The sequence below is a fragment of the Sarcophilus harrisii genome, chromosome 3 (assembly GCF_902635505.1).
Source record: "Sarcophilus harrisii chromosome 3, mSarHar1.11, whole genome shotgun sequence".
In the NCBI taxonomy this organism is placed as follows: Eukaryota; Metazoa; Chordata; class Mammalia; order Dasyuromorphia; family Dasyuridae; genus Sarcophilus; species Sarcophilus harrisii.
In genome coordinates this window covers 606,526,634-606,553,168 of record NC_045428.1, presented here as the reverse complement: position 1 = coordinate 606,553,168, position 26,535 = coordinate 606,526,634, and the positions used below count along the sequence as shown (strand labels likewise).

At 43.7% G+C, this 26,535-nt stretch overlaps 1 protein-coding gene across 1 annotated transcript in view; it reads right to left on the bottom strand.

Annotated features, from left to right (window-relative positions):
- Positions 1-7,634, bottom strand: part of LOC100916289 (zinc finger protein 2 homolog) — a 28,798-nt gene extending 21,164 nt beyond the window's left edge. The window contains exons 1-2 of the mRNA XM_012547044.3: positions 7,347-7,634; positions 6,742-6,887 (exon numbers count right to left, since the gene is read on the bottom strand). Coding sequence (XP_012402498.2) covers positions 6,742-6,774 — 33 coding nt within the window. The 5' untranslated portion in view covers positions 6,775-6,887; positions 7,347-7,634. The remainder of the gene's footprint in view (positions 1-6,741; positions 6,888-7,346) is intronic.
- Between the last annotated feature and the right edge of the window lie 18,901 nt (positions 7,635-26,535).

The following is a 26,535-nucleotide window of genomic DNA, read 5'->3' as shown; positions in this document are numbered from 1 at the left end:
TCTACTTCCTTCAAGTTTCAAGCAAAATCCCATCTTCTACAGGAAGTCTTTCCCAGCATATTTTCCTTCTGGTACCTTTGTTCTTTTAATTATGTCCCATTTCCCAGGCTATAGCTTGTGGGTACATATTTGTGAGTGCATTGTCTCCCTGTGACACTGTGAGTTTTTTGAGGGCACACACTGTTATTTACTGATAAACTCAGTGTCTGGCAGACAGTAAAAAATTAATAAATGGCTACTGAATCACTGCTTGCATTCACTCCATTGCAAAACCTCTTCGCTGGCTTCTATCATTCATTCTCTAAGAGAGTGGAAGCCCTATATCCCAAAGAGATATTAAAGAAGGACAGAAGTTTTTGCAAGGGTCAGTGTTGAAAAATTACCCATGAATCTGTTTTGTCAATAAAAAGCTATAATAATATTAATAGTAATAATAAAAAGAAAGTGGAAGCCCTTGTCTTTGCAAAGGTCAACCATCTACGAGGACATCGGATGCCCCCACCCCCTGCCGTCTTCTCCAGTGGTCTGCACCCTTCACTCCAAGCCTTCTCTCAAATTTTCAACTTGTCTCTATCAGCTGCTTCCTTTCCTACTGACTTTAATCATATCCATCTCCACCATTCATAAGGAAAATTTCCTTCACTAAACCTTCTCCACCCCATGAGCTACCATTCCATCTCACTTCTTTTTCTTGGCCAATCTCCTTTAAAAAATCTGTCTGAAACTATCCTTGCATATATTTGGGAAAATAAAAAGCTACTAAGACTTTTAAAAAGAAAAAAAAATTTTAAATTTGCAGTTACAGATTTTTTAAAAAGAAAAATCAGTCTGAACTCTCTATTTTCCTCTCACTAACTCCTTACTCCCTTACAAGCTGGTTTTCTTCCTTCTTCTCCTAAAAGTGTTTTCTCCAAAACTGGATTGAATGCTTATTTGACAAATCTAATGATATTTTCCCAGTCATCAACCTTTCTTCTTCAGACAACTCTGTTGACCACCCTTTCTTTCACACTCATTCCTTAGGAGGTTTCTCTCCTGCCTCATCTCCTATAGGTCTGACCATGATTTTTCAGTCTCCTTTGATAGCCCAAAAATCACATCACAACCAGTACTGTGAATATTCCCCAAGATTCTGTCCTGGGCCCCCTGCTCTTCTCCCTCTTGGAATGAATTAATTATCATCCCAGCAGGTCACTGCCAGATCTCTACAATCAACTTCAGCTCAGTGCATTCCCATCAGAATCCATCACATCCAAATATCTAGGTACATCTCAGCTTCAAGGCAAGAAGGCTCAATTCTGGGGAAAAAAGGCAGAGAGATCTCAGCTTAGAGAAAGAGGGAGAGAGACCACAGCTCAGAGAAGGAGGCAGAGAGAGATCAGAGGGAAGAAAATAAAGAATTCTCAGCTCCAAAAAAAGGAGGTAAAGTAATCTCCTGAGGAAAGAAGGCAAAGGGATCTCAGTGCCAAGAGCCTTGGTTTTGAGTAGGGCCTCCTAGTTATAAGAGCCCTACACTGCCTGTAAGGCCCCCAAATGAGAACTTTCTTTCAATGGCATAATTTCAGGACCCTGCCCACCTTTCTCCAGCAAGATCTGACCTCCATCATCGGGAATATCATCATCCCTGGAATGATCCTTCTGCCCCAGTGAAATGCCAAATTACATCCAGGGCTTTAATTCCACCTGGGACACTGCCAACAAGGCTGATCATCCCTGATAGCTCCCCTCCCCCATCTCTTCTTCACTTCTAGTTATTCCTTCCCTCCTTCTCCCCGTCAATGTTCTCAGGATCCATGATACTGGGTTCATGTTGTTCCTCACAGGTGACTGTACATCCCATGACTGTATTTTCACTGACACCTTCCCCTCTTTCCCCATGCTTTGCCTACTGTCTCCCCTTGTCTCTGCATCCTGGTTTCCAGTGGGTTCCTTCACATCTTGTATAAAATTTCATCTTCTAAAATATCACCTTGGATACATTTTGTATATGGGAAACAAGGAAACAAACATGGATTAAGTGCCTACTATGAGTTCCCCTTCTGGATTACTGCCTTGCTGTAACACAGGGCTTTGTGTAGATCAATGAAACTAGGACCTAAGCCATGCAGGGCTACTCAAGATGGACAGAGTTATAATCCACTAGGGAAGGAAAAGGCAAAGCACTCCAGTGACAGCCAAGGAAACCCAAAGACGGTATTAAAATGCTAAAAGAGAGGACATTGGAAGATGAGCTTCCCAGGTCAGAAAGTGCCCAACATGTCCTTGGGGAAGAGCAAAGGACAAGTACAGGGTAGTTCCAGAAAGCATGAAACAGTGGGGCCAAAGCTGAACAGAAACTCAACTGTGGATGTGTCTGGAGAGGAAAGCAGAGTCTGATGCTGTAAAGATCCATGGGACACAAGAGCCCAGAACTTGAGATTTATGAACCCACGTAAGCTGCATGTGGGCAAACAGGAGATGCAGAGTCAATGTCAATCTCTTGGAAGTCAGTGAACTGAAATGGACAAGAATGGGAGAAGTGGATTCAGGTGATCACCCATCCACTACCGTGAACATGCATCTCTTAGGAGGAATGGAGCAAAACTATGTTCCAGCCACTGATGTAGAAGAAGCTACAACTGATCAGTTAAAAAAAAAAAAAAAAAAAAAAAAAAAAAAAAAAAAACCTAAAAGATCTTCTAGAAATAATCCTGGGGTATGGCCAAGAGAGCACATGAGGTCATACCACAGGTATTCTGGGAAATGGCCATGTCCCTGCCCGGTCCCTCCTCTGCCTGGGATCAGAGCATTAAATGGGGATTTGTGATGGAATTCTTCACTTCTTGATTCCCAGGGAATTCTTTTTACCTCCTTTCCAGCTTCCTTCTCTGTGTTGTGTCCCTCCCTTGGAGTGTAAACTACTGGGGGCAAGGATTGTTTTTCTTCTCTATTTGACTCCCCAGTATTCAGGACAGTACCTGGTACACAGTTGCTGCTTAATAAGTGTGGATTAATCATTGACTACCCAAACACTCTCATCTAAGCATCTTGTCTCTTCTTTTGCTTTGAAAATTGAGTATTTAAACTGAGCTACCTCTCCTGCCAACTCCCTTTCAGACATCTAGAATGGATGTCTAATTGATATCTCAAATTCAAGGTATCCAAACAGAACTCATTATCTTTCCCTTTAAAGCCTCCCCTAAAACTCCCTCATTTACTGTAAAGGACAATACCATCCTCCAGGTCCTTCAAACTCTTAGCCCAGGTGTCAGCCTTGATTCCGATCCCCCCCCCCCAATCTACTGCCAACACTGTCCAAGTCACTTTTACACTACCTCCCCAATTCATCCCCTTCTCCACAGTCAGCTTGGTGTAGGTCCTTATCACCACACCCTTGGACTCTATAACAGCTTGCTAGTGGGTCATTCTGCTTCAAGCTGTTCTTCACTCCAAGGGATCCTCCATTTAGGGGATACAGTAAAGAGCCAAACTACCAGACCTACCATTTTACTATCCCACTCTATCCATAGTAACAATAACACAAGATTAAGCAGCTTCTACATTAAAGGATCAGATGGGTTAACGTATGATATTCTAGAGAGCAAGGGAATTAGAATTACAACCAAGACTCACCTATTCAGCAAAATAGAGTATAATCCTTCAGGGGAAAAAATGGATATTAAATGAAATAAAGGATTTTCATACTTTTTTGTTGAAAAGACCAGAGCTAACTAGAAAATCTGACTTTCAAACACAAGACTGAAGAGAAGTATAAAATGGTAAAACAGGAAAGAGAAATAATGAAGGACTTTATAAAGTTAAGCTATTTACATTCCTACCTGCAAAGAAGATACATGTAACTTATAAGAACTTTCTCATTATTAGAGCAATTAGAAGGAGCATACAAAGACAGAAGGCAAAGGTATCAGTTGAATATGAAGAGATAACATCTAAAAAAAAAATTAAGGAGTAAAAGAGGAATTAACTGGGAGAAAAGGAAAGGGACAAAGTCAATTAGATATAGAAATCTATCTTACAAGAAAAAAGATTCGGGATAATAGAAGGGAGGGTACTTTAGGAAAGGCAGTAGTCAGAAGTAAAATACTTTTAAGGAAAGACAGAGTGAAGGGAGAGAGAGAACAGAATAAACAGAGGGAGAAATAAAATAAAGGGAAATACAGTCAGGAATCATAACTGTGAAAAAAATTTTTGAAGCAAGTTCTCTAATAAAAGCTTCATTTCTCAAACATATAGAGAACTGAGTCAAAGTTATAAAAAAATAAGAGCCATTCCCCAATTGATAAATGATCAAAATATATGAAGTTTCCAGATGAAGTAATCAAATCTATCATAGATTTTTGAAATATATACATATGAAAAAAATGCTCTAACTCATTCTTGATGGGAGAAATGCAATTTAAAACCACTCTAAGGTATTACTTCATACCTATTAGATTATCTAACAGGACAAAAAGAAGGATGACAAAAGTTGGAGGAGGTGTGGAGAAAATGAAGCATGAATGCACTATAAGTTGAATTGTGAAGTGACTGAACTAATTCTACAGCAATTTGAAACTATACCCAAAGGGTTATAAAATGCATACTCTTTGACCTAGCAAGATCACTACTAAGTCTGTTTCCCAAAAGAGATAAAAAACAAAAAGAAAAAGGATTTAAATGAACAAAAATACTTCTAGAAGCTATTTTCTGCTGGCAAAGAATTGGAAATTAATGGGATACTTGTTAATTAGGAGATGGCTAAAGAAATTGTGGTATATGATTGTAATGGAATATTATTATGCTATGAGAAATGATGGGCAGAGTGTTCTCAGAAAAAACTGTAAAGAATTCGAGGAGCTGAGTAACGTGTCCTGTGCACAAAGTAATGGCAATAACATAAGATGGACAACTATGAATGACTTAGCTCTTATCAGAAACAGAGATACAAGAGAACTCTAAAGGACTTAGTATGAAAAATGCTATCTATCCCCAAAGAAAGAACTAATTGTGTCTCACTACAGTGTAAAGCATATCTTAACTCTCTTTTTCTTGAGTTTTTTGGTCTATGCTTTCTTTTACAATGTAACTAATATGGAAATATGTTGTACATAACTATACACCTATAATGGATCATATTGAATGCCTTCTCACTAAGGGATGATGAGTAGAAAGAAAGGAAGAAAATTTAAAACTTAAAAATTTTTAAAACTAATGTTTAACATTTTTTACAAGGAACTGAAAAAAAAATAAAATACTTAAAAAAAAAAAAGATAATAAGCACATCCACCTCCCAGTTTTGTTGGGAAGAGTGTCCATAGTGGATTGTGGGGAAAACAAACTGACTCTATTTTGTGACGTGATAATTCTTGACCTTAAAACCTGATACCTCTTGAAAATTTACTGAAGGTCTCCTTCAGAACCTTCCCCAGCCCCACATTCCAAAAGAAATCTCTCAAGATAGGAAGAGTTCCAGAACCACCCTCCTCCTTCCCTTTAGCTAGCAAAGGAACAGCATCTTAACAACGACAATTGGACCAGATGATTATTAAAGAAGCTACTGTTTCCTTTGTTGTTGAGGTTCACAATTTTGAATCTTATCCATCCCATTTGGGATGTTCTTGGCAAAGATACTGGAGTAGTTTGGCACTTCCTCCTCCAGCATATTTTCTGACTCAGGAAATTGAGGCAAACAGGGTTAAGTAACTTGCCCAGGATCACACAGGCTGAATTTAAAGTGAGATATTCCTGACTTCAGGCTGGGCAGTGTATCTACTGGACCACCTCACTGCTAAAGGCCTTTGAACAATAGAAGCAGCCTCTCTCTCCTTTCCTTCCTTCCTTCTTCCCTTCTTTCCTTCCTTCCTTTCCCTTTTCCTATTCCTTTCCTTGCCTAAGTGCCCTAGATCAAGGAGCTGAGGAAGAAGGATAGAGATACAGATATATATGAACACATAGATTCATCCATAGATCCATAATATTTAATCAAAATGTCTCTCACTCTTGAATGGATCACAAAGCTGTCATGTACATGTAACTGCATCAGGTACTGTCATTTCCTGGCTGTTTTAATTTTCCCAACAGACTCAAATGATTTAATCATTCTAAGGATCCTGACATGTAGCGGACACTATATAACCAAGCCCCTTTCTCATCTTCTCACCCCTTCCTCCCCTCCACCTGCTCTCTCTGACCCAGGGACACGGGGCTCCTGGCTGATCCTTGACCAAGATCCTCCATCCCGATGGCTTCTCTCACAATCAGAATGGCCTCCTTCTTTCTGCCACCCCTCGTGGCTGCTGTCACATCTCAGCTAAAATCTCACCTCCTGAAAACCAGCTTTTCCTGGTCCCCAGAACTTCCAGAGTCTCCCTCTGAGAGTGTCAGGCGCTTGTGTGGACGTAACGTAGGTGTTTAGACTGGGAGTTCTTTGAGGGCAGGAACTGAGTTTTCTTTCCTTTGGGGAAAGTTGAGTTTCTTTGATTTCTCGACTGGATACTTTGTACCCACGGAAGAACACCACCTGACACTGTGTAACCATTTTCGAAACGCTTTTTGACTTAAGAACCAGCAAAGGCGAGGGGTTCAGAGAGCCCTGGGAGCAATGCATGACTGGGGGCAGAAGGAAATGGGCAGGAGGGTGACTCCTGCCCTGCTGCCTGCTCTGCCAGCGCCCCCCTCCCTCTGACAGGAGGAAGCTTCTTGGGCTCCCTCGGACTCCCCCTGGGCTGATGCTGCTCAGCTCCGCGGAGGGACCGCACTCACCTGGGACGAAGGTCTCTGGCTCCCAGGGGCCATTCCCCCTGATTCCCGGCTTTGGCCCTCGGCAGACCAAGCTGGGGAGGGGCAAGGAAGGCGGAGGGCGGTGACTTTGTCGTTGCCTTCTCTTCCGAGGCTGGCCGCGGGCCCCCCTGGAATAGAAGGAGAGGTGTCGGAGGAGTTGGTGGCCCTCCAGGCAGGAGCGAGGCTTCACCGCGGGAGGGGGCAGCGGGAGGGCCAGGCTTGGAAGGGAGCTTGGTCTGAGCAGGAACAGGACTTGCCTCCCTCCCCAACTCCTCCCCCGCCCTTCCCCAGAGATCCAGGAGGCAGAAGGGGCTTTGAGATCCCAGATGGGATGAGACCCGAGACCCAGAATTCTCCCTCCACCATATGGTAAGGGTGAGATGTGATGCTGGGGCAGCTGCCCGACGGTAAAACTGGGGCTGGCCCCCGGGACCTCGGAGAGAGAGAGGAAGGAGCCTCGACTGGAAGCGGGGGCGGCAGCAGCTCCCGGAGTCAGCCCTGGGAGAGAAGTCCTGCCCTGGCGGAGCTGTCCCCCTCCCGAGAACGGAGGGGGCGCCCGCAGAGGAGGAGTCTCCCCTCACACCTACCTGCCACCTGCCCGGGCAGAGCGGAGCTTAAGAAGCAGAGGGGTCTCAGCTCCTAATGAAGAGAGATCTCTGCTGCGAGAGAAGATGGGAGAGAGATCTCAGCTCCGAGGGGAACAAGCGGAGAGATCTCAGCTGATGGGAGGAGACGGAGAGACCCCAAGTCCGGGGACGGCACAGGGATCCCAGTTCTGAGGAAGAAAACCGAAAGATTTCGGCTCCAAGGGGAAGAGACCGAGAGAGCTCAGTTTCAAGTTCCTGTTTTCAGCCAGCCCCTGCTGGGAGGGTCCTTCTGGTCCCCGAAGCCCCACCCGCCCCACCCGCCCCGCCCCGGAGGCCCCCAGCACGGCCCCTTTCCTCCAATCACACCCAGGACCGGGTCCTCAGGCCCCCGCCCGCTTCTCCTCCCCAAGCCCCGCCTCCGTCACGTGGCACGCCTCGGCCACTGCGATGGCCCCTCCTCCCCCCTCCTCCTCCCAGGCCTCCAGACTCCACCCCAAGGCTCCGATTCCACCTGGGCCCCACCCACCGGGCCGGTCATCTCTGAGCGCTCCCCTCCCCCATCCCTCCCGCTTCCTAGTTCCAGCTCTCCCTCCGTCCCCTTGCTCTGGGACTCAGCCCCTCCCCAGCAGAAGCTCCGACTCTTCCAGCTCTCCTCCCCTACTTTCTCCTCCCCCACTCTCCTCCCCTTCCTCGCCAGGACGTTTCCCCTTCCACTCCTCTAGCCATTCCCCTCTCCTCCCATTCCCCGCCCGCCCTCAGGCCTCCCTGCCTCCGCTGCCCCCCCTGGAACTCAGCCTTGGGCCTCCCAACTTCACTTTCCCAGCCCCTGCCTGTGGCCATTCCCGCCCCGCCACCGCCCAACCCCTCAGTAAGAGGCTTCTTTATCTCCTTCCTCCGCTGGAGCACAGCTGGATCCTCCAGGGCCACTAAGGCCAGGAAGTCGGGACACCTGGGCCCCAGGCACAGGACACCGCGGGTTATAAAGCTTCTCGCCTTTTCATTTACACAAATCTTCACGTCCTCCTCCAAGGGCGGTCCGTGTCCGTGTCGCTAGCTCCCGCTCGACCCCTCCAAACCCCAAACTAATGGGAAGGGGAGAGATGCCGAAAGCTGGGTGTCCTGTCCTGGAGCCTGGATGGAGGTCAGGGACAATTGCTGTTGAGAGTGCAGGGAGCTCAAACCCCATGGAGAGCCTTAAAGAACCAACCTTCCTTCCTTCCTTCCTTCCTTCCTTCCTTCCTCTCTCTCTTCCTCTCTTCCTCTCTCTCTTCCTCTCTCTCTTTCTCTCTCTTTCTTCCTTTTTTTTTTTTTTTTTTTTTTTTTTTTGCTGAGGCAATTGGGGTTGAAGTGACTTGCTCAGGATCACACCGCTAGGAAGTGTTGTGTCTGAGACCAAACTTGAACTCAGGTCCTTCTGACTTCAGAGCTGATGCTCTATCCACTGTCTGCCTAGCTGCTCCCCTTTTCTTTCTTTTCACTTTTCCTTTTCACCTTATCCGAAAAAAACAGTGGTTGACAGGGACTTGCAGATTACAGGGCTGGGGAGGGCAACCTAAGGGCATAGACTGGCACAGCCAGAGAGGTACAAGAGCAGAGCAGGATTTCCTCTCGGTTCTGGTTAGCTGAGTTGGAGAGGAGAGGGAATGTTTGGAGATACAAATACAAGCAAAAGACTGAGTAGACGTGTGTATATGCATATGTATGTATGTGCAAATATTCACATATACATGTACATAAACATAATGCACCTAAATGGTCTCCACATCTTGGATTCCAAACTTTTTTCTGAGAGATTTGGCTACAGAGCATTTCCCCATTTGACCACGTCCCTTTTTCTTAGCATCCCCAATGCTCTGTTCAGAAGCCTTTAATTTTAGGTAATCCTGCGGATCCTTTTATCCTCCATAATTGCCCATCTCTGGTTTGGTTAAGATCACGAATCTTTCCCAGAGCTGGCAGAGGTTTGGGATCTGTTTCTCATCTACTTTTTTATAGCATGACTTTTCATATTAAGGTTGCAGATCCATTTTAAAGGCATTGTGGAGTGTGGTAAAAGGTGCTGGTCTAAGCCTACTTGGGAATAGACCCGTTTTCCCAGCAGATTTTAATCACATCTGGAGTTTTCCTTTAGGAAATCTCCTTTCTTATCGAATGAATCTCTTTGGATTATTCTTTTCCATTTACTTCTGTGTTTTTGACGATTTCCAGATACTTCTGATGACTAGTGTTTACAATGTAGTCTAAGTTCTGGAAGGATTCCCACATCATCTGCCTTTTCAGCTATTTAGAGATATCTAGGTGGAAGAGTGGAGAGAGTGCTGGGCATGGAGTCAGCAAGACCTACATTCTAATCTGACTTCAGTGACTCTGGGCAAGTCACTTCACCTGTTTGCCTCAATTTCCTTAGCTGTAAAATGGGGATAATATCACCCACCTTCCAAGGTTATTTTGAGGAGCAAATGAAATGATAATTGTAAAGCCCTTAGCACTGTGCCTGGATCATAGGTACTCTTTAAATGTTGGTTATTATTAACATTTTGGGAATTTAAAAATAATCTTTTATTCTCCTTGCAACTTTTGGTTAATATTAACCTCACCTGACCAAATCTGCCCCATTAAATGGGAACATTTACTGAGAGCCTTAAGCATTTCTTAGAAAAGAAATCAGTGGAAGAGTCTCAGTTGTCCTTGACTCCTTGGAAATCCTCCTTCTCAATCAGCTTATTAACTAACTGCAACATAATTTGCAAATGGATTCATTTTACCTATAGAGTTTGAGCTAATTTGTTTCCTTAAGGAATTTAGGAGATTATGAATCTGTTTAATTAAATTTGTTCATCTTTTATGAAATTGAAGGAAGGATGGGATTACTGATCTATGTTTTCTTGAAATTTTATGGCCTACGGGGAATGTACAAGATTGAAATATTTAAATGAAGGATTTCTCTACCAATCTCATGGAGTTGTGTCACTAAAAAGCTTTGTCATAGTCTTCTCTGAGGCCTGAAGCTATGTTTCAGCACATTCATAAGATTTAGATCAGATTTTAACACCGATGATTTCATAAGATTTTCACATCTATGATTTCTGCATGGTGGGTGGCACATCGATTTTTTTTTTTTCAGCAGTTACTCACCACTCCTGGCCTGTTTCCTGCACAATCCAGTCCCCTAATTCTTTTTAAGAAAAGCAAGGAGGTGTCATGAATTGGAGCATACATATATTCCATCCAGATTCAAAAGCAGGAGGGAGGAGGCTGTGACATAGTGCCAGTGAGTGAGTCGTGGGGAGAGCCTGCCCAGGGGCCGCCTGCAGGTTGAGGGGACAGGAAAGATGCAGGCTATTGGGCTGGATAGGTGGGCTGCAGCCATGGCCAAATAAGAGGGAGGCCCAAATCCTTCCAACTTAAAGGTCCCAGTCACTTCGACATGTAGTGTGGCCATGTGAGCAGTGGTGGGGATGGCTGGCATGGGTGGTAAAGTGGGCTCCTCCAGGCTCTGCTGAAGCACTAAAGTGCTTTTATAAAGGACAGAGCTGAAGGAACTGACCCCAACCTCAAAGACTCAGCTGAATGACCCTGACCAAGGCACTTTGACCAACTGGCCTCAGTTTTCTCATTTGTCAAATGAGCTGGAGAAGAAAATGACAAGCCACTCCAGGATCTCTGCCAAGAACATCCCAAGTGGGTCAGAGAGTTAACAACAGCAAAATCTGAAGTGAAACAAAGATCAAATTAGAAGAGAAATAGTAGAGTGAAGAATATTATCTGGAAAATGATAAAGAAAAGTTATTTGTGTATCAGGAGCCTTCACCAAAGGATGCAAGCTAAAAGGATAGAAAGTTTTCCAAGGTCCTGACACATGGAAACATGTTCCAAATGTTGAAAAGATAGTCATATTAAGATAATATTGCCTTGTGTTACTACTGGGCTTCTATCCCAAAGAGATTTTAAAGGAGGGAAAGGGATCTGTATGTGCACAAATGTTTGTGGGAGCCCTCTTTGTAGTGGCTAGAAACTGGACACTGAGTGTATGCCCATCAATTGGAAAATGGCTGAATAAATTGTGGTATATGAATATTATGGAATATTATTGTTTGGTAAGAAATGACCAGTGGGATGATTTCAGAAAGGCCTGGAGAGACTTACATGAACTGATGCTGAGTGAAATGAGCAGGACCAGGAGATCATTATATACTTCAACAACAAGACTATATGATGATCAATTCTGATGGACCTGGCCATCCTCAGCAATGAGATGAACTAAATCAGTTCCAATGGAGCAGGAATGAATTGAACCAGCTACACCCAACGAAAGAACTTGAGAGATGACTAAGAACCATTACATAGAATTCCCAGTTCCTCTATTTTTGTCCATCTGCATTTTTTGATTTCCTTCACAGGCTAATGGTACAATATTTCAGAGTCTGATTCTTTTTGTACAGCAAAATAACGGTTTGGACATGCATACTTATTTTGAATTTAATTTATACTTTAACATATTTAACATGTATTGGTCAACCTGCCATCTGGGGGATGGGGTGGGGGGAAGGAGGGAAAAAATTGGAACAAAAGGTTTGGCAATTGTCAATGCTATAAAATTACCCATGCATAGGACTTCTAAATAAAAAGCTATTTAAAAAAAAAAAAAAGATAATGTTGTCTTTTCTTGGTATACTTTCAGAACTGGTAAAAAAGGAATCATCAATTTTTTTTTAAATTTTGAAATGGACACACAATGGACATGAGGCCTTTATTAGAGAAACTTGCTACAAGTCTTTCCCCAGTTAACCACTTCCCTTTTAAGTTTTAGATACTTTGGGGTGTTTTGTGACAAAAAAATGACATTTTCTTTTTTGTGATTCTCTCTGTCCCCTGTTTGGTGATGAACTCTTCTATTACTCAGAAATGTCTCTTCTTTGTGGTTTCTTTAATTTATTTGAAGTGATCTTCCATATTTAAGTCATGAATCATTAAAAGTTAATCTTGGTCTACGATGTAAGATCTTGGTATATTTGCTGAGGCAATTGGGGTTAAGTGACTTGATAAAGGTCACACAGCTAGGAAGAGTTAAGTGTCTGAGATTAGATTTGAATTTAGGTCCTCCTGACTTCAGGGCTGGTGCTCTAGCCACTGCACCACCTAGCTGCCCTTTGGACTATATTTTCTGCCAGCTGACTTTCGAGTGTTTTCAGCTTTGTAGTGATAAGTCTTGGCTCCGTAGTGGAGATCTTTGGATTGATTGAACAAGTGGCTACTATACTCATTTTCTTTTGTATGTTACACACCTGATCTCTGCCATTTTTCTAGATTGTTATTTTTAAGTAGGATGAAAAAGTTTGGATGACTGGACTACTGCTAGTATACTTTCAGATTTAATGCTGCAAGACCTCCTTCCTAGAATATTGGAAAATGCTGTAGAAACATATGAATGTGCTTTATCGAGTCACTTAACCCCAATTGCCTCAGCAAATATACCAAGATCTTACATTATAGACCAAGATTAACTTTTAATGATTCATGACTTAAATGTGGAAGATCACTTCAAATAAATTAAAGAAACCACAAAGAAGAGCAAATATACCAAGATTTTATGATCTTCTCTGGTCTTTCTTCTATCATTACACATGCAAAGCTTTTTACCAATATAATTTTTATGACAGCTATTGTGTCTGAATTCAAGCTGAAGGCCATTTTATTATTTTGATTATCTTGATTCATTTGTCTTTCAGAAGGCTTCTCATGCATACGAATAAACTCCACTTCATCAATAGATCATTTCCTATATTTACTTTTCTGAAAAATCATTGCTTGGGGTCATTTTCTTACAGTGATTTCAGATTAAATATTGTGTGAAGCTCTTTCCAATTTCATTAAATTTACAGGGATTCTTTAGATCTTTAATTAACCTGATATCAGAATCACATGTTTTTCAAATTAAAGTCATAGGGACTTTATTCATAGATCATAACGGGTTGGATTGCTCAGGTTTATGTAGTCCCCTTGACTTCAAACTTCAGATTGCATCTGAAGAAACAAATAAACATATTATATAAACACACATACTAATAAATATATCATCTTCTTTCCAATGGCAGGAAAAACCCTGATTTATAAATCAGGTTCCCCAGTCAATAATTCTATTTCCCCAGTCAAAAAGAATTTTCAAACTTAATGAGGCAGAATCAATCTTTGAAAATGCTAAATCATCATATGATTTAATTTACAAAGAGCTTCACAACAGACCTAGGACACAGGCAGAGTAGGATTCTCATTACATTTCACAACTCAGACTATGAGCTTTGGATGATTGAATGAAATCATTTGAAGATAGTAGGAGGAAATCCCTTATCTTCCCTACAGCCATCACCAGATCCCTTCAAAAGTTTCTGAGGTCATCATGACCTACATGTCCTGACTTAACATCTCAAGCCAATGGTTGAGTGATGTGACTCATATCCCTGCACCTGAGAATAGAAGTCAAAATTCTGTGATTATTTCTATTCCTTCCACAGCACTAGATGGCTTTTCTTCATTGCATCTTTAAATACCTTCTCTTTTATTTATTATTTATTCAATTTCAGATAGTTGTCTTGGTTTTTTGTACTGCTCAGTCTTAATATATTTTACATGATCATTTTTTATAAATTTCATACACTGTTGAGAAATAAGTTTCTTCTTTTTAATTCTCATGTAATAATATTTGATGTTACATCTAACTTTTCTTACATTCCATTAAGAATAATAGCTATCAGAACAAGGAGATTATTATATACAGCAACAACATTATATGACGATCAATTCTGATGGATGTGGTTTTCTTCAACAATGAGATGATTCAAACCACTTCCAATTGTTTAGTGATGAAGAGCCATCTACACGAGAGAAGGGACTGTGGGAACCGAATGTAGTTCACAGCATAGCATTTTCACTCTTTTGGTTGTTGTTTGCTTGCACTTTATTTTGCTTTTCTCTTTTTTTTTTTTTTTTACTAGTTTGATTTTGTTTTTCTTGTGCAGCACAATAATTTTATAAATATGTATGCATATATTGGAACATATATTTCTACAATGTTTAACATATATTGGACTACTTGCCATCTAGGAGAGGGTATTGGGGGAAGAGAGGGAAAATTGGAATACAAGGTTTCCCAAGGGCTAATGTTGAAGAATTGTCCACACTTATGTTTTGAAAAATAACAAACTTTAATAAAGAAAAAAAAGAACAATAGTTATTTTTCTATTTGCTGCACATATAATAAACATCCATAATATTTTGTTATTTATTAAATTATTAAGCATGATTTACCTAGTGAACCCTGTAAAGTAATTGTTTCTGTTTCCTTTTATGGTACCACAAGACTATGAACCATTTTAAAAAGAAGTTTTAATTCTCCTGAATTAAAACACAATCTATTTTGGCACTTCATTTCTTTAGGATGGTCATTATCCATTGTATTTTCTAAAATTTATCTTCATTGATTCCAAAATGTTATGATGAGGCCTACAATGGTTTGGGCATTCATGCAATAGTTATATCACACTGTTACCCTTCTGATAAAAGTACAAAAAATTCTTTCAGTTTCTCAACCTGACATCAAATTGTTTCCAAACTAATAGAAAGGTTTGACATACAAGTGCAAATCAATTGTCCGTGAATGATCATAGAAAAATACACAGGTCTTCATTTGGTTTCTGTATACTATACCGGAGTACTTTCCTTATTCCAAGGTTACCTTGTAATTTATCTCCTGAGCACTATAGTTACTACATCAAGATGTTATAAATGTTTGTGTTCTTCCAGTGTAGATGGCAGGTTCCTTGAAAATATCTTGGAACCATCATAAAGCATCACACATATTCCACAAAAACAGACATTACATTGCTTCTCATTGCAATGTTAAGGTCACTTTTTGATTTGAACTTATTTTCTGTTCATATTGATATTTTTCTATCTCTTGGAGTTTTAAGGAAGCTGTTAGATAGCACGGGCCAGTCATTCCACAGATTCTGAGAGACTGTGCCAGTGGTAGAAAGAATAGTTAAGTGTGAAGAGGTCTTTTCTTACAAAAGTTGTTTTATCACTTTAATATACTATTTACCATTAGTCAACAGAAAAAAATTCATTTTTTATATAGTAACAGGTCATTCATTTTGTTGATTGTACATGCAATGTCTGTAGCAGATTGCTGTTTTGGGGAAGGAGAAGGTAGGAGAGGGAGAAAAAAAAATTTGGAACTCAAAATCATACAAAAGTGAATATTGAAAATTATCTTTACATGTAATTGGAAAAATAAAATACTATTGAAAAAATATTAATTTCCATCTCTCTGTAAGAAAGCTTGTAAAATTCTCCCCTGTTTTCTACCTCTTCTATGTATAAGGGAATATTTTCATTGTCTTCAATCAAAACTAAAAAGATAACTAATGGCACATCGAATGGAAAATTGGACTTAACAGAAAGAATTGAGTTTAAATTCCAGCTCAGATACTTGCTAGCAGCCTGGGCAAGTTACAACCTCTGCCTGATTGTTTTCTCAGTTGTAAAATGGCACAAAACATTACCAAAACATGTAAATGAGAAGCTATCTCTCTGCTCTGGATCTCTGGCCAGAGGCAGGGCCATGGCCCCCTTTACTAGTAGGCAGCATGCCCCTGTTAATAAATGTTATCTTGCTCAGAGAAGTACCTCAGTTCACAGACAACAGTAGGCAGAACAAGGAGGCACCAATTTACACTTATTAACAAGAAGACCTTTCTAAATTCTAGATCTGTCCCAAAGAAGGGGCTACTTTGGAAGCTAGAATTCTCTTCACTGGCCATTTTCAAAGAAAAGCTGTATGAGCAGTTTTCAGAGATTTTTCAGACAAAATTCAGCCCCAGGTAGAAATTGGATTAAATATAAAATATAAGACTCTGAATCTGAAGTTCTCTAATTCTGGATCGACTTTTGACCTGAAGCTATCTAAACTAGGAAAGAGGTGACCTCGGGAGCAGCAAGGGAAAGAGCCAGCTTCCTATCACATCCTTTCATAGGAAAGCCAGGCAGCAGGAAGAACTTGGGGAGAGAGCAGCCCTGATCTCCATCATCTCCCACCCCTCTTCTGTCCCAGACTCCTCCCAGCCTTCCAAATTCCAATCCACCCGGGATACTGCCCCAGCCTGGTCTTCCCTGGAAGCTCCCCTCCCCCATCCCTCCCCCACTTCTAGTTCCTCCTTCCCTGCTCATTCCCCTCCAAGTTGTCAGGATCTGTGACACTGACCTCCTACTGTACCTCACAGGTGACTCTGCCTTTTCCCTGGTTCCTGCCCCTCCTCCTTCCCGGCTCTTTGCCCCGTCCCCCTTGTCTCTGCCTCCCGGTTTCACTGGGTTCCACCTTCTATCAGAAACCTTTGATTTGCTTGCCATCTAGGGGAGGGGGTGGAGGGTGGGCGGGAAAAAAACGGAACAGAAGTGAGTGCAAGGGATAATGTTGTAAAAAAAAATTACCCTGGCATGGGTTCTGGCAATAAAAAAATGACTATAATAAGAAAAAAAAAAAAAAGAAAGAAAGAAAGAAAAGAAAAAAGAAGCCTTTGATGGTCCCCTTCTCTGAGTTTCTGGAGTTCGCCTCGGAGATGTTTGGTTTCTAGGAAACAAGCACACAAACATGGATTAAGTGCCTACTAAGGATCCCCTCCTGGATTATTGCTTTGATGGGGCTTGTGTAGCTCAAGGAGACGAGGACCGAGACCCTGCAGGGTTACCCAGGATGGACAGAGAGTTCCCCAAAAGGGCATCCACTAGGAAGAAAATGGCAAAGTACTCCAATGTCTGCCAAGAAAATCCAAGGACAGCATCAGAATGCTAACAGAGGATCTAGGGCCAGAAGGTACCCAGCATGCAACTGGGGAAGGGCAGGGGGCGAGGACAGGGACTCCAGAGAGGCTAAAGCAGCCGGGCAGGAGCTGAAGGGAAGTTCGGCTGCGGATGCGTCCGGAGAGGAAAGCAGAGTCCGGCCGGGAAGATGCTCGGGAGCCCGGAACCCGAGAGCCGGGAGCCCCGAGGGAGCAGGATGGGGCCAGCAGGAGATGCGGAGTCAGTGGCAACCTCGTGGGAATCAGGGACTGAACTGGTCTGAGCGGGAGAACTGGATTCAGGGGCCAGTGCATCTCCTCCTGGGGGCAGGCAGCCATTGGAGCCGACGGGCAGCCTCAGGAGCCGACGGGCAGCCTCAGGGTTGGTCCAGAAAGAGAAAAGCGGAACCGGGAACTACGGGGGCAGATGTGTTCGGGAGGGGGGGGACTGGAAAGGACGGCCCGGGGTCACCACTCCGGGCTGGGCTGGGCTCCGGGGCCTGCCGACTCACAGGCAGCCCCTCCCTGCTGCCCGCCACGACCACACGCCCCGCACGTGGGCACTCACCAGCTCCCCCCACACCCCTGGGCCCCCAGCACCCTCGCACCGGCCCGCGCGGGCGGCGGGCACCAGCGAACACACAGCCCCCCCCCAGCTGCGGGGAGACGGCCGCGCCTGGCGACCCTCCCCAGGCTCTGGAGAGCCCAGGCCCCACCTCCTCCGCCCGGGTCCCAGAGGAAACTGTGCCCGTCCCCCGCCAGACTCCCAACGTGCCCCGGGCTTCAGAAGCCGCAGGAGGCTGGACGTCACAGCGAGGCACTCGGAGGGACACGTGATGGCCACCTGCTCAGGGCTCCCTGGCTGGGGAATAGGCGGAGGGAGCGGTTGGGATGTCATTCTTTGCCCCCATCCCCTTTCCCACTTCCACCTCCCTTTAGAGTGTAAGCTGAGGGGCAGGGGCAGGGGCAGGGGCAGGGGCAGGGGCAGGGTCCACCCCTTTCCGACCCTCCACAGTGTTCAGGCCTGTGCCAAGCACACAGCAGGCGGCTAATGAGTGTGCAGGCCCCATGAGAGGGCCCTCAGCCCATTTTTCAGACTGCAGAGGCTGACTTCCAACTTGTGCTCAGAGTCCTCCTGGAAGTGCTCAGATGTCTCTTAGCTTTAGGGACACAGGAGGGCCCCCTCCAGGAGTTAGAACCGTGGGTGACGGGCAGAATGACCCTGCAGCTCTAAATGCAGACCTGACCTCAGACCCCGGGGAGATGTGTGACCCTGGAACAGTCCCCTTCTCCCCCATGCCTGTTTCCCCACCTGGATAATGTGTGACACTAGATCGGTCTCTCCCCATTCCCCCCCTTTGCCTCAGTTTCCTCCCCAGCACTCCAAGATTAGGAATAGATACTCCTCATCTAAGGCTGTGAAGATGGTGCCTTGTGAGCTGGGGAGACCCAATGACCCCAATTTGTGGTGCCCCCAATCCCACCTTCCAAGAAAAGCCTGGGAGCTCCTGCCCCACCCCTTCCCTTCCTGGGCCATTTAGGCTAATCAATGACCTCCCTGATCAAGGGCTGCTCTGCTTGTTGTTCAGTCTTTTCAGTCCTGACTGACCCTTCCTGATGCCATTCGGGGTTTTCCTGGGGGGGAAAAAAAAAAAAAAAAAACTATGGGAATGGTTTCTATAGCTGAGGCACAAAAAAAAATTTAACTGACCTTCCTGGGTCACAAAGATATTAAGTGTCGGAGGCTGAATTTGAACTCAGATCTTGAATCCAGAGCTTGCTCCAACCAGTATACCTGCAAAAGGTATTTAAACAGGGGGTGCATTCTCTTTCAAAGAGAAAAAGAAAAATTGTCACTTCCTTTTCTTACCCAAGGGCCCTGCTTCCTGTTACCCAAAATTCCTCTATGTTCTTTCTGGGTCAGGGAGTTCAAGGGGAAATAATAGACACATGCACACACCCCTGTGCTGCACACACATGACCTTCCTGAGCTCTCTTGGACTCCCCCTGGGCCGATGCTGCTCAGCTTTGTGGATGGACTGCACGCACCTGGAACGAGGTTCTCTGACTACCAAGAGCCATCCCTCTGCCTCCAAGCAACCTAGCTGTAGGTCTTTCTACTGTACAGGCTGACTTGGGGGTGGGGGAGGATAAGGATGTCAAATTGGCAGAGGAGGAGGAGACTTTGTCTTTGCCTTCTCTTCCTCAGTTGGATTCTGGCCCATCCAGAATTAGAGGGTGACGTCTTAAAGCCTTTCCTTGATCCTCCCTTGGGGAGAGATTCCACTACCAGAGAGGATAACAGTCTGGGAAAAGGGGGTCTGAAAAGAGGATTTGAACCCCCTCTAACCCCTCTATGGCCTCGCGCCAGAAGGGGCTTGAAATCCCAGATGGGATGAGAGCAGGCTGAGCCTAATAACCCCTGACGTGGAGCTCTCCCTCATTTGATACTATGAGATGTGTGAATCAGGTAATGGTGACTCAAAGGTAAAGAACTTTCTATGTGCTGGGGAGCCTGGACAAGTTAATCACAGGGGCAGGGAGCAGCCCCAGAGTCAGGACTAGGAGAGAGGCCTGCTCTTGACATGTCTAACAGACATCAGGAGGTCAGACTGGTAAGATAAGGGCAGGGTAGTGGAAAGGGCTGCAGGATGGATCGGTCTCTCCCTCAGACCTACCTGGAATCTACAGGTGCACAGCTGCCTTCCGGAAGACAGAGCTTCACCCCAAAGAAAGAAGGCCGAGAGAAGCCAATACAATCCCAGCTCCTAATTCCTGTTTTCAAGCAGCTTCATCTAGTTTAGCTCTAGAGAGCCCCAGATTGGGGCATTTCTACCAACCATCCTTAGGGCCACGTTCCTCCCTGATTCTCCTCCACTTAGGGGAAAGCTTTGACCATTGGACTGAACCCTTTTCTCCCCCATGGGCCTCCTGCCAAACTTCCATATTCCATTCAGGAATAGAATTCCAGCTGGGCCACATCCACAAGTCTCTTCAGGCTCCTTCCTTATCCCTCAATCCCTTACTCTGCTCCGGTCTCAGATTGTCAGAAAAATTGTCTGGCCTTCTTCTAGTTGGGCCCTGCCCCCCTCACCTTTTCCCTCATAGGGACATGCCCACTCTACATCCTTCCTGTTTCTCCCAGGCATTATCCCCTTCCCCCATGGCCACTTGATGCCCTCAGGATTTCGTCTCTGACCTCTTATACCCTGAACCCTAGACTTGTCCACTCCAACTTAACTGTCTTCTAGTTTTGACCTGTCTCCATTCTTGAGACACATGTCACCCCTAACACTGAGGAAACTCCTTCACTATGTTGGTAAAGACGTATCCATCCTTCTGGAGCTTATCTCACAAAGGGCAGGGAAGGGGATTTGACTGGGCAGTGGAGCCTTAGGACACACATTGGTACTCATCCAGGTACTAGAGCAGAGGGGAATTAGATTTTGATTGGAGAGAGGGCAACTTTGGGGATGAAAATGAAGTGAAAAAAGTAAATATATATGTGTGTATGTATATATATGTTTATAAATATGTACATATATACATATAGTAGTTGTTTATCCATTTTTGAAGAGGACCACTAGGTGATAGCTTAACTTGTGGGTCAATTGGATTTAATTGAGGCTTAGTAGTTCTCAATCTCTCTTCCAAAGTCATGGAAGCCCAGTGGCACGACAAAAGTAGGGAGGACTGAGATGGCCCTGGATGCAGTGGATGACCTAGAATCTTGTGCCCATCAAGCGCAAAGCACTTCCCAGTGCCCCTTTAGCCACTTTCAGGGACATAGGAACAAATTGTTATCTGCCCATTCCAGCAGCAGTTTTCACATGCTTGGTATGGCCATCCCCATAATTCACCATCAATCTGATTTAGACCAACAGCCTTCCTGTGTGTGGCCAGTGTGCACACGACAGCTTCTCAGAGCCATAGGGGAAAGTCAGGTGAACCAAACCAAATGTGGATGAGCACCCTTGGAAGGGGCTCAGTAAGCCCTGACACCAGAGGCCCTTGTTCTGCTGCAAATCTCATTCCCCCTGCTTGCATATTGCCCATTTAACTTGGTTACCAAACATTTTTCAGAGGAATCTTATACAAGATTTTTCCCCCACTTGACCACTTCCCTTTCTTAGATCCAGTAGTGTTTCCTGTTCATAAAATTTGCTGTTGCGGGAGGCCAGAGTTGGGCAGAGCCTTCCAGGAAAGGCTGGGTCCATTGAGGTGTCCCTCTTCTACTTCCTATGTGTCCAACTTTTCTAAGAAGCTCAGTCATGGACTCATCCTCCTATCACCTGGAAAGGATTTACCTCAGATCATTGTATCCTAGGAACATATCACCGTGCTTGCAGGTACCAAGTAGGTCAGAGCCAGGTTGGCACACAGGCTAGATGAAAACTGATTTTTATATTTTTTTGCTGAGATAATTGCGGTTAAGTAACTTGCTCATGGTCACACAGGCAGACAACTGGTCTTTTAAGAGTTAAAAGCCACCTCCATGGCCTTTCTCCTGACTCAGACCCAGTTCTCTAGCTCCCACCCAGAGGCTCTGTTCTCCTGACCAAAGAGAGTTCTCTACCCCCAACCAAAGACAGATCCCCCAGCTGCTGCTCTCTGGCCATCTTGATGTCTTGCCATTACTGCAGGCCCAGAAGGTTAAAACATGCGCTACATCGCTGACTAATTTGACACAGTAGTAGGGCCATAATAGGTGTAGAAAGTGCATGTTTGGAGAACATGTCTGGCTTCATTTGATGCTATATTTGCTGTTAAATAAACATACTGGATATTTCCTACAATACTTTGCTTCCCCCTGCCATTCATCTCTCTGAGCATTCTTAGAGGGATTCTTAACCCATCAGCAGGCTACTGGCTGTGGTCCTTCAATGTCCAGGCTGCCCCTGGGGGAGGGTGCTCATCACCTCCATGCTGAAAAAGGAGGGAGTCTGTAAAGGGCCGAAATTCTGAGCAGATGCACTTGGACAACCGAGCACTTAAGGCTAATTACTTTTGGACAATATTCTATTAGCATATGCTTGGAAAATGGCCCTTCCCACTATTCTGTGCTGGCTCTATCTGTTGGTGTATACAGGGAATTGTAGGAGGGATGAGAGGGTGGAATAAGACAAGCCACAGTTATTCTTGGGCAGGAGACAAAGAGAAGAGGTCATGGAGATTCCTGCGTCCATTCCTCTCACTTTGACCAAGAATGAAGACCAGGGATTTTTGCTTATCCTAACTCCAGCTGATTCTAAAGTAGCCACGGTGCTAACTCAGTCTTCACAGGAGCCAGCACTCACCAATCAAAGATTTGCCCTCTATGGAACAGACTGAAGCAGATTTATCCCAAGTTTTTTTGTATTCTCTTATCAGTGGATGCAGTCTATTCATATATTTTTACAATAAATCAATCTGCAGGCCAGTTCTTGTGATGGAGAGAACTATCTGCACCCAGAAAGAGGACCGAGTGTAGATCACAATATAGTATTTTCACTCTTTTAGTTGTTTGTTTGAATTTTGTTTTCTTTATCATTTTTTTTCTTTTTGATCTGATTTTTCTTATGTAGCATGCTACTTGTGGAAATATGTACAGAAGAATTGCACATGTTTAACATATATTTGCTGATTTGTCATCTAGAGAGGGAATGGGGAAAAGGGAGGGAGAAAAAAATTGGAATGCAAGGTTTTGCAAGGGTGAATGTTGAAAATTATCTAGGCATGTGTTTTGAAAATAAAAAGCTTTAAAATAAAAAACCAACTCAATCTTGTTTCAGTGGGGAATAAAGTACAGGGCAGTCTAGGGATCCTTCTTGGTAGGAAAGTAACAAGAACAAAAGACAACAATGAGACCAGAAGGAGATATGAGGAAAGTTACTGATTTGGGTGTATGGATCAGTCAGCCAATAGACGACTATTAGACATCTGCTATGGGCTAGCACTCTGCTGAGTGCTGAAAGGCAAAAGATCCATCTGATGGAGGACACAACATGGACACAAAGAGATTCATACAGACAGAAAAAGTTGGAAATAATTACCAGAGGGAAGGTGCAAGACTTAGAAGAAAAGGATTTGCGTCCTCGGCTCAGGCCTTTGACACCTGGCTGAACTCTTTTAAACACAGAGCTGTACACACAGCACCTCAGATGCCACCTGACGTCTTTCTTTAATTTTCAATTAAATTCATTTTTTCAAAAGCAGATCCTCCTCTTCTTCCTATATTCCTTTCCATTCCCTCCCCCACCCCTTTCATCACTCACATTGAAAAGTTAAGAGAAACAATTCTCCGTTACAAAAATCATGTATAGTTAAACAAAATAAATTCCACATTAGGAACACGCACACACAGTATACAATATAAACAACAAACTTGACCCCAAAGAAGAGGCATGAGAAGACCCCTTTAGTAGAGACTGGGATCCATAGGTGCGGATGCTTCAGAGAAAAATTCTATTTTTCTGAAGGCGTTGATCAATTTTGCCATTTTTTTCTTTTTCTTTTAAAAAATTATTAAAAGGAATAGATCTGGAAAATGAAAAGAAAAGATGCAAAGGGAAATCAAAATAATTTTAAAAATAAAAAAATTGATAAAAACCTATGGACCTTAAAGGAAAGAGCTGTCCTTACTTATGGAGAGCAGGTTTCTATAATTCTCCATAATCACATTTCTATACATGGTCCTCTGGCCAAGGTCCGGCAGCTTCTACTCTTCCCAGATGATGGCATTAGCCGCTTCCTTGAATGTCACCAATTCCTAAAACATCAAACAAAATTGTATTCCCTTTAACCTCAAAAAAATTACATTCATCTTCATTCATTTTTCTCTATCTTTATCTAAATCTGCAAGTAGATGGCACAGTGGATAGAATGCCAGGCCTCTAATTAAGACATCTTTCTGAATTCAAATCCTGCCACAGATATTTTCTAGCTACATGAACCTAGACAAGTCACTTAACTGTTTGTCTCAAAGGAAAAGGCAAATGACTCCAGTATCTTTGCCAAGAAAACCCAAGTGGGGTCATCAAGAGCAGGGCATGACTCTAAAACACTGTAACCGCAACTAAATCCGATTGCAATCTTTCAAGGATATTATGGTCATATTAAAAAAATGAAAGGGTGTTTAATATTCATCACCTATAAATTCAACATCCTATCAAGTGTAAGGCCTCAATCTCTATTATGGAATTGGTCGGGATTGTCTCATTATTGAAAAGAGCCATGTCCATCAGAGTTGATCATTACATAATCTTGCTATTACTGTGAACAATAATCTGGTCTTTCTCATTTCACTCAGCATCAGTTCATGTAAGTCTCTCCAGGCCTCTCTGAAATCATCCTGCTGATGGTTTCTTATAGAACAATCATATTCCATAACATTTATATACCATAATTTATTCACTCATTCTCCATCTGAAGGGCATCCAGTTCCTTGCCACTACAGAAAGAGCTGCCACAAACACTTTTGCACATGAGGGTTCTTTCTCCTTTTATATGATCTGTTGGCTGGATCAAAAGATATGCACATTTTGATAGCCCTTTGGGCATAGCTCCAAATTGCTTTCCAGAATGGTAGGATCAGTTCACAACTCCACCAACAATGTGTCAGTGTCCTAATTTTCCACATCCTCTTCAACATTTAACATTATCTTTTCCTGTCATCTTAGCCAATCTGAGAGGTATGTAGTGGTACCTTAGAGTTGTCTTAATTTGTATTTCTCTAATCAATAGAATTCGAACAATTTTAAATGCTTCTTCCCTACACTAGTACTATACCAGCATATATTATTCACTTAAAAGTCACCGGTGAGATTTATTTCTTCATTTTGTTTTTGTAGGCGATTGGGGTTAAGTGACTTGCCCAGGATCACACAACCAGGAAATGTCTGAGGCTCCTAATGTTTATTGCACTGAAGAAATGAGGCAGTATTATATACACTTGCCCTTATCAATGGAATTTGCTGTGTGAGGAAAAAGAGAGGGACATGGCAGCCTCAAGATTGTTCTTTAGTTCTGTTTGATTTTTATATATATATATATATATATATATATATATATATATATATATATATATATAAAATCACGGAGAAAAGCTTACCAGGAACCCCCAGATATCACAGCCAAACTCAATAATATATATGTGGGGGAAAATGCTAAGTGGGGAAACTAAGTCAAGCCTTATACCTGTCCTTTGGCAAGGCCGTTTCCTCATCTTTCCCAGAGTCTCATCCATTTATCACAGTCCTCGGACAGCAGGAGCACACGGCATTTCCCTTGAGGAGTGGACTAGTGAGCTCTTATGAAAGAGATCAGACACGTACCTGAACTGAAAACTTACAAGAGAGGCCGACGGAAGACCCAAGAAACTGCCTCAAACAGCAACATTTCACTAATTATAGTTTAGGGCCGTTACTGTTATTTCTCAGCTCTTACTAAGTAGCAAAAATGTCGCTTCGCTACCTCCTGACCAATGATACAATATCATGATTTTCCACACGATCTTGCTTTCTTTCCCTTGTAAATTTCTCAACTCTGACCCGGGACTCGGACTCTAGAATTTCCCAAGTTACTGTCAAAAGGGGTGATTAGATCATATGACTCAGACTGAAGAGAAACCTCCCAGCCCAGATGTTCTTAAAGGATGTGGCTATTCTTTGATCCACAAAACCTCATTGTTTTTATTTTCTAATCTAAAATATATTAAATAGGTAACAGTAATATTGTCTAACGGGTACATTTGTGATCTAATAACGTTTAGATTAAAAGGGGGGACAGGAACTCAAGCCTGAGGGTGAGAAGGGATGGAAGGGGGAAGGGGAGGAGGGGGGAGAAGAGGAAAAGGGGGAGAGGGGGAAAAAGGGGGGAAAGGGGAACATAGAAGGGGAGAGTTGGAAGAGCCTGAGTTCTGCTGGGGAGGGGCTGATTGCTAGAGAAGGGGGGGAGGAGGGATGCCCACCCCAGTGGGTGTGGCTCAGGTGGAATTGGAGCCTTGGGGTGCAGTCTGGAAAAGGAAGAGGGGAAAGGGGACCATTGAAGTGACCAAGATAGTTCACATAATGAAGGCAGGGCTTGGGGATGCGGGCGGGGCCTGAAGTGCTGGTCCTGAGTGTGACTGGAGGAAAGGGGCCCTGCTGGAGGCCTCCGGGGCTGGGCAGGGGGGCTTGGATGAGTAGGGGGACCCTCCGGGAGAGGGCTGGCTATTTACGGTCAGATTGCTTTTCGTTCTTCCCTTACATCAGAGATTTCCCTGCCTTCTCCCCCTGGAGCTGAGATCTCTCTGCCTTTTGGGAACCAGCTTTGCCCGGGCAGGTCTGAGGTAGGTCTGAGCAGGGACCATCCGTCCGGACCGCCTTTTCCCCGACCTC